Source organism: Saccoglossus kowalevskii, chromosome 1 (assembly GCF_978046115.1).
Source record: "Saccoglossus kowalevskii chromosome 1, keSacKowa6.1, whole genome shotgun sequence".
Taxonomy (NCBI): Eukaryota; Metazoa; Hemichordata; class Enteropneusta; family Harrimaniidae; genus Saccoglossus; species Saccoglossus kowalevskii.
Genome location: NC_140641.1, coordinates 9095459 through 9108343, shown reverse-complemented (window position 1 = coordinate 9108343; position 12885 = coordinate 9095459). Strand labels below are relative to the sequence as shown.

General features: G+C 34.7%; 1 protein-coding gene across 1 annotated transcript in view; it reads left to right on the top strand.

Moving 5' to 3' along the window:
* The window catches only part of LOC100376782 (cell division cycle protein 16 homolog), a 33342-nt gene extending 20856 nt beyond the window's left edge, over positions 1-12486 (top strand). Inside the window, exons 8-16 of the mRNA XM_085499752.1 lie at positions 7285-7418; positions 7531-7610; positions 7824-7944; positions 8320-8445; positions 8849-9001; positions 9250-9375; positions 10941-11076; positions 11358-11448; positions 12005-12486. Of these exons, the coding sequence (XP_085355878.1) occupies positions 7285-7418; positions 7531-7610; positions 7824-7944; positions 8320-8445; positions 8849-9001; positions 9250-9375; positions 10941-11076; positions 11358-11448; positions 12005-12126 (1089 nt within the window). The 3' untranslated portion in view covers positions 12127-12486. The remainder of the gene's footprint in view (positions 1-7284; positions 7419-7530; positions 7611-7823; positions 7945-8319; positions 8446-8848; positions 9002-9249; positions 9376-10940; positions 11077-11357; positions 11449-12004) is intronic.
* Positions 12487-12885: the final 399 nt, after the last annotated feature.

Sequence of the window (12885 nt, the reverse complement as noted above, 5' to 3'; positions counted from 1 at the left end):
CGCTTGCTTTAAGAAGAAAACATGGAGAAGTCATGGAATTAAATAAAGAGCTCTATGCATGGATGAGTGAAAGACATTATTCCTAAGCCTAACATAACATTACACCTTTTCGTGTATTTGTTAATTTTTGTATGTTTGGTATTATAGTAAGTTTGTAAATATATAATTCGATAATAATTCCAATTGTTTGAAATGCCTATCAACCGTGTCCCGGTAATAATTTGTTTGGAATATCTATTGTCAATGGTTTCTTCATGCTGAGTTTAGGATGCATCGGTGTCGAGGTCTGTCAATCAAGCCGTAATTCATGGGAATTATGTTTAGTGATTTGAGGCCTGAAAATCCAAATAATTAACCAAATTTTATTATTATAATATATATTTGTTATTTTTCGTCAAACTATAAAATAACTAGTTGTCGGGTGAATCAGTCAATTCCAACTATTCATTTCTTACCTTGAAATGAAATGAAAAAAAAAAAAAAAAAATTCGAAGAGTGTCGCTAGCTTTATTTTAATCAAACCCTTTTTCCGAAATTTGTTGGCAATTTGTTGCTAAAAATGGTTGAAAATGTGGGTGTGGTTCTCTCACAAAATCCTGTAGATGATACAGACATATATGGTTCTGTGACCCAGGTCGTGCTTCGATCAGGTGACTTTCAGCCAATCAATTATGTTGTAGCAAAGTGTTTTTGATGGCAATTGAAAGGTTAGTGCGCCATCCAATCACCGGTGACAATTCACATACTTTTGTTCTTGAAACATCCAAATTAACCCATCAGATCATGAAATCAATGAACATTGTTTAACTGTTTTCAATAATTTACAGTGTCTATTGTGAATGGGTAAACTGCAACTCAGCATGATCAATTTGCGAATCACCAGTTTTTAAAAAAATCCTGCCAATTGTTGTGTGTTAAAATCAGTGACAAGAAGTTATTTTTAAACATGATTGCTTTGTAAAAAATGCCATTATCAATATTTGGACTAAAAGCGAAATGCACATCTTCCTTTTATCTTTAGTATTAAAATGTGTATATCCAATTGAATGAATTTATGGGTTACATTTTTTTTTCAATTCATGCAAAATAATTAGTAATTATTTTTTTCTTTCGATAAAATAATTTTTAAACAAAATGTTATACAGCGACTTTTCAAATTGCATAAACAGTGCAGAATGTGTTAATTGTTTTAGTCTCCGTTGGATGTAGTCTGAAATGGAGACTAATGTTTTGGGTTTCGTCTGTGTGTTCGTCCGTCGTTATTTCTCAGAGACGCTTGGACAGATTTTCTTCCAAGCTGGTACAAGCACAAGTCATAATGGGTGACGTGTGCACATCAATTTATTTTTTTGATTTGGTTGACCTTTGGCCGACTGGCGACCATTTTTATCTTAAAAAACACCAAAAATCCACATTTGGACAAGTCATCAACCATTTCTCAGACATGCCTTGACTGATTTCATTCCAACTTAGCATTGACATTGGTCATGGTAAGTTACTGATGCACGTCATTTTTTGTGTGTGATTTGATTCAAAATGGCAGACTTTTTGTTTTTTACGAGTGTTTTACTCATTTTACAGAGATGATTGTACAGATTTGGGTTAAATTTTGTACAAAGGCAAGATATAACAAGTTAAATGTTGTTTTCAGTTAGTTTTTCGTTTTCACCAAAATTTAGTCGAATGGCAGCCATTTTCCCCAAAAATGAATAAAATCACAAAATTCAAACATGTCAACATGTCATCAACAGTTTCTTGGACATGCCTTAACCTGTGCAGTGATTGACTTTCACTACCATCAGTAAAGGCTACTTTGGCTGATTTTGCATGTCTACTATTTCACACTTGTATTTAAGGCAATAAACCATCGCCAAGGTGGGAAAACAACGAAACTTTGCACAATCCTTGACAGTGATAGTGTGCATGGAGCTGCTTGTACAACAAAATAGGTTGTATACCTGACTTTGGGGGTTGCCTGTGACAATAATGATTGCATTATTCAATGGTACCATCATCAGTGCGTGGGTTTGACGCTCGAAACTGTTTGAAATTTTCGACCACTGGGCATTGGCGAACACCACCAGAAAAGATAGTATCGATAGAAAGGCATATCTAGACACTTTCTCTGCGATAATATTTTTAGGAGTTAAAAATCGGCGAGGGTATATCATATTTCGCTAACTCGTTACTTGTGTAAACAATCGCAAACTATCGACATCAAAGATGAACTAGACAATAGTGGTGTACTCACTAGCTGAAATAACGCCTTTTATTTGAGAACGTTGTTAAAATGTGTGTGTGAACAAAATACGTCGTTGTGGCGCTGGCGTTTTTGACACTGTCCTAAAAGGGGTGGACCAGATCCTAAACACCGTTGTCACACCGGCTCTTGCACAATGGAATGTACACACACAATGTGCCATTTGAACGCAATACGACATCCAAACGCCCTCTATCGCTGACTTATTTTGACATTACTTGCTTGACATAACATCAGTGGTCACAAGTCGAATGTCAAACTGGTCAGACAAAGAAACTAGATTACTGATATCTGTTTGGAGAGAATCCTATTTTTTCCCACCAGTTATTTTCTTGTTGTCGAGTCCGAATCGCTTGGGTTGCTGGGTCTATTGTTGCGTTATTCATACACGCGAATAGCATGAACATTACTTGATCATTTCTCGGTCTTGTTCGACCCATGGACCTAATAAGTTCTTGCTATTCGAAGTCTTGATTAATCGATCATCATTACCTTCTTCTCAAGCAGAAAAACAGAAACTAAGCAAATGCATTTACCAGAGGGGACGCAATGTTGTCGATTGACCTTTCCATTTCTTTATTGACCTTTCCGTGATATGATTCGTTGTGGACTCAAAACACCAGTGTTTTTACTAAGTGAGAATGCAAGCAGACAATTCAGCGTTTTTTAGACGTGTGGGAACGTAGCTATAGTCTTATCAGGATTAATTTGGGTTGAAACAAAAGGAAATAAGCCAGTTAAGAGGCTTAAGTGGCAAGTTGAGAGGCATCGTGGCTCCTTCCGTTAGTACCTTCCATAGAATGACGTACTTCAGCCATTTACAGCCAATTTACACATAATCAGAAACTCAAACATATCCATCTTTTAAAAGTATCATTCTATTTATAGTTATATAATTTGGGCAACAGATAGAGAGGCACTTTATATCATCTTTTCTGTAACTTGATATCCACAGTCAAGAATCCCACTAAATGAAAAATAAATTTATTACGTGCAAGTTTCAAGTTATTATATGTCATTGTTTGCGTGATCAGAAACTAGATCTGCATCCTGTTAGTTCATTTAATTGGGATCATATTGCTCATTTTAAAAAAAAATTAGAGAAATCTGAGTGTGCAATGTTAAGAAAAATGCGTAAATAGGGTTAATATTTATGATTTTCTTGTGAAACTCTTATTTCAAACCAATTATATTTATTTAAACAGCTGGTGTCATTTTACTTTGCCTGTGGTTTGTCAACAAAATATAGTATATAGGTAGAGATGGAATCAAACAGTTTTAATGCATTCCAGGCACATACTAGTAATTCCCAATTTTACAAATATTCCAACATGGCAACATGTATTATTATAATACTTAAAAAAGCATCCAGTATGCACTTTGATCATGTCAAATATATATTGCTAGCGAAACTGTTCAGAGGCAAAAGATTTTAATTTCATGCCATGTTTTACAAATTTTCAAAAATTGTAGTGACCTTTTTCTGTTGATTATGTACCTGATTTATTAGTTCAAGTTCAAGGGCATCCCATGTTTGCTATGTCTGTTCATGTCTGATAGTTATATACTAGATACAATCAGGAAACATTGGATATTATGTAAGTAAAGGAAAGCTAAAGTCAGTTGACATGGCAAAAAAATTCCTCAAAATTGGAACCCTTTGATGGCATGCAAACAAGAAAGGAAATTTTGCTGTGGGTGGGTTGAAGTCCCAGAAGCCGCAACTGTTGGTATTTCTTCAGTTTTGTTATTGTTTTGAAGAAAATAGTTCCTACTGAATACTGCAAACTATAGTCTATCAAACTGTTGATAATGAGAATAACATAGTTTGAAGATTAGTAAAGGTCTGACAAGAATACATGTATATAAATTATGTAAATATCTGCAAGCCAGAATAGCCATCTGTTTATGAGTGAAGCTATGCATTGCTGTAGCGACTCTTAAAGTTCCTGTGCAATGCCCACCCTCACGTTTCCCATCTGTGTCCCACTGAAAAGGGTAGTTATTGATTTTTTTGCTGAAAATGATTACTCGTATCCAAGTAAATTTGGGATATTTCTCGTGTTGTAGCCACGCCCACCTATCGTGAAATGGTCAACTGTTTCCGGATTTCCGACTCTCGCCGAAAGTGCGCCACCAAATGGCAAAATGTGAGAGGAAGTCATACCCCTGAGCCGTAATAACTCTGGTCGTTCAGTATACTTTTAAACGATATACATTTTTCGGTCGGCGTTTTTTCTTTTTTTTTTGTCTATTTGTTGTTTTTTTTTGAGAGAGAGGTTTTAGATGTTGTGTTGTGGGCAGTTGCAGTGAAACGTATAGCCATAGTGTATGTATTCACACGTTTCTAATCGATCCGAAGGTGCAACATCACTTAACCTTAGATTCATTCAACTGTCCTTGTCCATAAAAAAATGACTAGATTTAAAGAGAAACGCCGACAACGTAAACTTGGCGCAACACTTTAGAAAGAAATAGATTCCGGACCAGCCCATGATCAGCGAGGCGGATTTCAGAAGAGAGAGAGACGTCCGGCAAATGTTTCAAATCAGTTGACGTTTTCTGCGATCCTGATTATCGTTTTATAGAGACCATTTAGTCCCTGTTAAGTAAAAGGTAGCAACAATTTTGACAGTGACACGAAAACGAAGCGTCGGACAAACAGGAAATTACACAGCCCTTACACACTGCTAACTGTTTTCATTTTCGAAGGCTAAAAGTTTCTGAATTGTTTGGTGATTGGTGTTGAATGTCAAATTCACACCTCTGTTCTTTTTTACCTCCATGCTTGCAGCTTGATCTGCGTAATAATTTATGAAATAAGAATCCGGGCTTGGTCAATATGTTTCCACCAAATAAAGTTTTAATACGATGTTATAATTATAACAATCACGCCATGGATCAAGCTAACTCGAATCCACTCTGAATTTATCTGTATGTGTGTCGATCTCGATTATTTTTGTTATCCAATTAAACGCCGCTTTTAACGCACTTGCCCTCGCCCTGACCCGATGCGTTCACCTATTTCAACAAAATGTCAATTTATTTCCACGCACCTGTCATTTATTTAGTAACTGTGATTTGTCGTTTTTTTTAATTATTTTATAGTGATCACTATAGTCTAGAGTTTAGAATGTCAAAATGTGTTCCCTTTTATTTTAATTTTGAAAGTTTTACTCAGACGATCGATGAAATAAAACAGTGTAGTGATGTGCCTAGTAACCTGCTAAATAACGAGATAATTCCGACATCAAATTCTATTTTGTCCAGCAACAGTGTACAACCGTGCGCCGGTGTCGGTGACGATCACGGTGACCAGCTACACCAGAACGGACATATTTCGCATCTAACTCAACCCCATGCAACAAAAATTTATACTATGTGTTCATTATGGTCCACTCCTCCTCGACGAACAAGTACATAAGTGAAAATTTAGTCAAAGACTAGAAAACTGCACAAGAAATTTGCCTTATTTACACGTATCGGCAATGCAAACTGCCATGCGACTTCCCCTTCTGACGTCACAAGGGGAATTTCTGTATGCAAATGAGAAGCTAATGAGGAGCCTCGTTAAAATACACAAAAATAAAGTTGCTGTAGACTGAGTTTAAAACACATTTTTTTACTTAAAAAAAATAATTCATGCTTAGAAACATAAAAATTAATAATATTTATGTATCAATTGATAATTTTAGGCGTGAAAATAGCAGCCATTTCACAGGCACTTTAATTAACCTATTCAATCCCGGGTTGAGTTGAGTACAGTGTTGAAATTGCACTTTAAATCATGGAAATATTACCCACTATATAAAAGTTGACGATATATTTTAGCAAAATGCTAAACCTGGAAACTGTTCCCATGTAAAGTTAAAGTTGACAAGTTAAATTCATGTCTGAATGGCAATGTCAGTTTCATTAATAAAAACCCATAGATATATTGGATTTTAATATATTCAGTCCTGTGTTTTGTATAATTTGGAATGGGTATGAATTTTAATTTTCATTATTCAGATTTATTGAATTTGATGTTAAAACTTAAAACTAATAGATGATTTAAATCATCATTATTGATAATTTGAGATGTCGTTTGCATAGTGCATGTGCAGTACATCACATGCCAGCCATACTATATGTACTGATACACATTGATGCTGGATTATTGAACTATGGCGAATGTACAGTGGTTGTGGTCCATTATTAGGATGTAAAAGTTTCCACTGATCAAAAAGTCTAATGGATTGCATTTCCACCATATTGGATCTTGGTTGTGTAGATTTTGTTCAAACTTGATACATATAATTGATTACTGGTGACTATTTTGTTTTAGTGAATTTAAGATGGTTGACACACAGCTAGTCTTTACCCAGTACATCCATTATGGTTACAGCATCAGGCAAAAGATCTGTGCTTGAATGTGCTACCAAATATAACTTTTTTTTGCTATAATATCCAACTTTATAATGTTTTAGGCTTCTTTAGTTTGGATTTCAGAAGCTAGAAAAACATTACTTTACGTATACAACATAGCCAAGATGACATTTTGAATGGAAGCATACCCAAACTCTTTTCTCAGTTATAAAATCACTTTGCTTTTTAATAGTTTAGCATTAGACTCAATATTGTATATATTTCAGAGCATTCATAATTTGATTAAAATATTATGCATACATCTGATTTTAATCAAATGGGTGAATTTATTAATGAAGACAGGAAGAAGGGCTTTAATTTTTTCACACGTTTAAAGATACTACAGTACAATCTAATTTCGTTTTAAAAGTTGTATTATTGACGTTTGTGGATGGAAGTTATAGAATGGATCTACCAGGTTGTGTGTTCAGATATGGATGAAGCAATTTGGTTCTAACCTGATATAATATCAACACATAAAGGCATTATTTGCCCCTTTATTTTTTTCACAATTCATTCAAATATACTCAACTGTTGGAAAAATTCTAGGCACCTTTAGAATATTTGGCTCATCTTGTTAAGCAACTATTTCTCTGACTTTATGATTTTTTTAATAGTATACCAAACCCTGTCCACCGAGTTGTCAACCAAAAGTTGAATCGTTACAGAATAATTTAGATGTAGTAACAGAGCAAGCAGAGAGACATTATTATAACTGTGATTACCAAACATGTTATAAGATCACATCAGAGTAAGTACACAAACATTATTGCTGATATAAAATACATGACATTGTCAGCTGCGGGAAATGACCGGGCAACGGTGAAAAACAATTTTATATTTACAAAATAATTTTGTTTCAGTGTGCTGAATTCTGATCCGTATCACAGTCAGTGTTTACCATTACATATTGCAACATTAGTAGAACTGAATAAATCTAATGGTAAGTGTTACCATGGTAATTGTAGTCTCAATAACTTAAAAAATTGTTTATCAAGCTTTCAGTGATGTACTATTTATCAGTATAAAAGTTTGAGTTAGTATATTTGCAGTGTTTTTCTTGTGATGGTTTCAGTACTGAAAATAATTTGTTTACACAAATTGGATTACTTGGATACTAGGATGATTCATTTCCATCGTGTTCATCTATTTCCAGCATTATTTTATTTGTCCCATAAATTGGTTGACATGTATCCTAACCAAGCTGTAGCCTGGTATGCTGTGGGTTGTTATTATCTATTAATTGAAAAGTATGAACTTGCAAGGAGATACTTCAGGTATGTAAACAGTATATTATAAGTAGTTTTTGCCTATGTAGAATAGAATACTGTAAACCATGTAATCTTCACGGATAGAAATTTTCACAATTTCAAGCATTCATGAAAGTCGAAATTTCATGAACGTCACTCATGAAATCTGTTAAAATTTGTCCCACATGAAATTAAAACAGTTTACTGTACTTTGTCACCAAGTAATGTGTAGTATCACTACATCACTGCTATATCTTTATTGCCAGTTATCTGCTTCTCACTCCAACGTGACAAACATGGATAAACTCAGCCGCTTGGCACTAGTCGGACTACTGACCACTGTACAGTGTTTACTTCTTGATATGTCAATTTCAACAAGGAATGTACGTTTTCTGTTTGCAGTAAATCTGCCACATTAGATAGGAATTATGGTCCTTCATGGCTGGCATTTGGACATGCATTTGCTGCAGAGGGTGAACATGATCAAGCTACAGCTGCCTACTTCTCAGCATCCCAGATAATGAGAGGGTAATTAATATTTCTGACTGCTAACTTTGTTGTGTTGTGAATTAGTGCTCATAAAATGATGACCTCTGCTGCGCATTGATCGATATTTTCACAGTACTGTCTTCATGCACACTTTACGGTACTCTTGTAATAACCTTATTATTATACGTCGTCTCCTCCCAGGGACACATCATGGGAATGCCGAAATCCAAAACGTTTTGAACAGATTTAGCGAACTTGTTTGTGTCCAGTCAAACCTTGGGGGCAGCCATGTTCGTTTTTATTGTTAGAGGATGCTTATGCACGTAATCATTCCATATTTGGAATTAAATACCCAGTGCAGTACCGCAAAATCATGGCACGTTGGAACTTATAGCGTTATGGTGACAGATGTATAATACTATATTTTATTTTGTATTCACAGTTGTCATTTACCTATGTTGTATATCGGATTAGAATATGGATTGACTAACAACCCACGACTTGCTGAAAGATTCTTTCGACAAGCATTAACTATAGCACCAGAAGATCCATTTGTATTACATGAGATGGGTGTGGTTGCTTATCACAATCATGAGTAAGTCACAACTACTGTTTATATGTTACATGTATCATTGACCATAACATCCTGACGTATTTAAAAAAAATGCTGTTCTGGTGTGGTGGATTCAACAGACATAGTACTGCCATGTAAGCACATTGGAGTCTTTGATTTTAGTATGTTTATGTGTTTGCCCATAGTTCCAATATTGTAGTACTTTATTCATCAATTCAACATATCAGTATATAAGACTCATATTCTTGACTCGTTTTTTTTTTTCACAGTTGGGGGTCTGCTGAGAAGTACTTCACTGACGCCTTACAGATAGTGCAGTATAATGGAGCAGAGATTATGGCTGAAAAGTGGGAACCTTTATGGAATAATCTAGGCCATGTGTACAGGAAAATGGAGTAAGTACATTTGGAATGTAATTGAAAGATGTCCTGAAAAAATGTCTTTGAGTTCTAGAAAATGAACAAACAGCATAAAAATCAGTACTGTTACAAAGTGGTCTATTTATGTCACTATTTAAAGTGGACTGTTTTGAAGATTAGCATTAGAATCCAGCTATCTCTCTACACTATAAAATCTTATGTGGACGGCAACAAAAAAAAAATGACCAAAGTTGTACTGAAATTTTAGGCTTGGAAAAATATAAAAAAAAGTCATTGAAAGTTCTAAAATTTTAAAATTATTTCATTCTGGTTTAGTGTATTATGTTAAACAACATCTTGAAAATGTTTGCTAAGGCAAATCAGTGATACCAACTGTAGATATAATTGTGATACGTATGTACCGTTATGGCATTCTTTTTCAGGCCCAAAATGTTGTACTAAATGATATTCAAGAAACAAATTATATATTTTTAAATTCTAAGAGAATGTAATAATAATTTTTAGACGGTGACATTTCACTGGTGGTGGCATATCAAGTAAGATGATCATGCTATTTTTCCTTAAACTAACATGGCATCCAATGTCAAACAAAGTTCAAAAATTCTAATAATATCGTGAAAATTATTGTTAAAAGGAAACAGTGTGCTTTTAACAGTAACTATCCGTTGTGGACCAGTGATAGATAACATGGTCTATTGTTAGTCCCCTTTCCACTGTCCGAAAACTAGGACTTGTAGATTGAGCTATGTACGTGCATGTATGTATGTATCTGTCCATATGTGCAGGATTCAATTCAAAATGGCCGAATGGTGTCGATTTTTGTGCTAAAAATCATCAAAAATCAAGCATTTTTGGTATTCTGGGTCTTGGTCAGGTTATTTATGAATGGATTTTTTTCAAACTTGGTACATACATTAGACATTATGGGTCCCTGATGTATGTCATTTTGTTTTTCAGATTGGATTCAAAATGGCTGACTGGTGGCCATTTTGTTTTAATGAATGCGGTTCTAGAGACATGTCTTAGACATGCTTTAACTGATTATGTTCAAATTTTATATATTTATTATACATCATGTCATAGATATACAGATGTATTTATTTGATGATTTGATTTAAAATGACCGACAAGTGGTCGTTTTGTTGTAATAAATGCTGTTCCAAAGCAATATCTCTCAATATACTCATTTGACAATCAGATCAATCATTTAATTGTTAAAAAAATCATCATAATCAAGTATCTAGCGTCTGGATCCACATCTCTCTATATACTGTGGAATACTTTATTTTCGCTGGAATTAATTTTCGCTGAAAAGGCTTTTTGGGCGTTTTGTATGGAATTTATTTTCACTGATTTTTGATGAGTTTAATGTGAAATATAGGAAAAAAAGTATATTCGCTGGATTTTATTTTCACGGAATCATCCCTCCAGCGAAAATAGCGAAAATAAATTCCAAGCGAAAATAAAGTATTCTACAGTATCTTAGATTTGATATTTAAAAAGCACTGTGCCATGCTTGTTTGTATTAGTATTATATGGAATTCATTGGTCGTTTCACAGTGTTATCTTTTGGTTTGTAGTAAATATGATATAGCATTAACATATCACAGACAAGCTTTAGTGCTGTGTCCACAGAATCCATCAACCTATGCTGCTATTGGATTCACATACAGTCTAAAAGCTCAGTTTGCAGAGGCTGTGGAGTACTTCCACAAAGTAAGTAGCTAATATAACTAACATGTTCTCATCTTATATATTCTTAAGTTCTCAGTACTGTTGAACACTGTCAGCAAATTTGACCTATTGAATTATGTCATTTTCAAATTAGCATACATCTGATTTACATATGTTTGCAGTAGAGGAAATATACTGTAAACCGATAAACCATGTAGTGACACTCACAAATATGACATATGTGATGATAATTTCCGCTTTTTATAATTGTACATTGTACAATACACATGTTTGGTTTTCACAAATTGTGTTTTTTATTTCAGGCACTTGGATTAAAAAGAGATGATACTATTTCAGTAACCATGCTGGCTGATACTATAGAGTTATATATGACTGATATTGAACCATGTCAAGGTAAAATATTTGGTATTCTCTGGGCCGGAGTTATGTCACAAAATTTTCTATCACAGTTGTGTGTATTTTTATAGGGTTTGCGCAACCTGCTGTGGAATGCCAGCTGAAGAGCCGGTGAAAACAGCACAAATTCATCTTTGAATTGATGGCCTGAGCAACTAAATTTATACATGTTGCCCATGTAGGGGTAATCTTGTCTTGTTTTCACTTTATGTGATTACGATAGAAATGCCTAGAAATCTGCTCTTGAGAATAGAACTCCTTTTGAAAAAAATAGTATACAAATGTATTTGGTGGTAGATAATAACAAAGCATTTTTGCTACATTGTGTTATATATTGATTTTCACATGGATTTAGGGTTTTACTTGACGTGTAAACTGGTTTTTTGTTTCATTTTTAGGGGATGGAATTCACCTTCTGTGTAGTTTACATTCAAGATTTCATATTCAGATAGATTCGGTCTTACCATGTTATGATGTTATTATTTTATGATAACACAGCAAGGTTCTGATGTGTGCAAATAATATGTGTATTTTATATATTTTTATATCATAGGTTTAGATGACAGTGACATGATTGGAAAGTTTGACATTACATCAGCAAATAAAGATGAGAGCAAAGATGATATTACATCAGGTTTAGATTCTACGATAGAAGAAGTAGAGATGGAAGACTAAGAATGAAATGTTTCATACTTGCATATTTTGTCACATAATGTAATAGTGTATGTCACCCCATGTATAATTGTCAGCATGTGTGAGTGTGTTACTCATGTCTGTGAGTGTGTTACTCATGTCTGTAAGTGTGTTACCCATGTCTGTGAGTGTGTTACTCATGTCTGTGAGTGTGTTACTCATGTCCATGTGTGTGTTACTCATGTCTGTGAGTGTGTTACTCATGTCTATGAGTGTGTTACCCATGTCTGTGAGTGTTATTCGTGTCTGTGAGTGTGTTACTCGTGTCTGTGAGTGTGTTACTCATGTCTGTGAGTGTGTTACTCATGTCTGTGAGTGTGTTACTCATGTCTGTGAGTGTTACCCATGTATGTGAGTGTGTTACTCATGTCTGTGAGTGTGTTACTCATGTCCATGAGTGTGTTACTCATGTCTGTGTGTTGCTCATGTCTGTGAGTGTGTTACTCATGTTCATGAGTGTTACTCATGTCTGAGTGTGTTACTCTTGTCTGTGTGTTACTCATGTCTGTGTTACTCATGTTCATGAGTGTGTTACTCATGTTTGTGAGTGTGTTACTCATGTTTGTGAGTGTGTTACTCATGTCTGTGAGTGTGTTACTCATGTCTGTGAGTATGTTACTCATGTTCATGAGTGAGTTACTCATGTCTGAGTGTGTTACTCATGTTCATGAGTGTTACTCATGTCCATGAGTGTGTTACTCATGTCGATGAGTGTGTTACTCACGTCCATGAGTGTGTTAC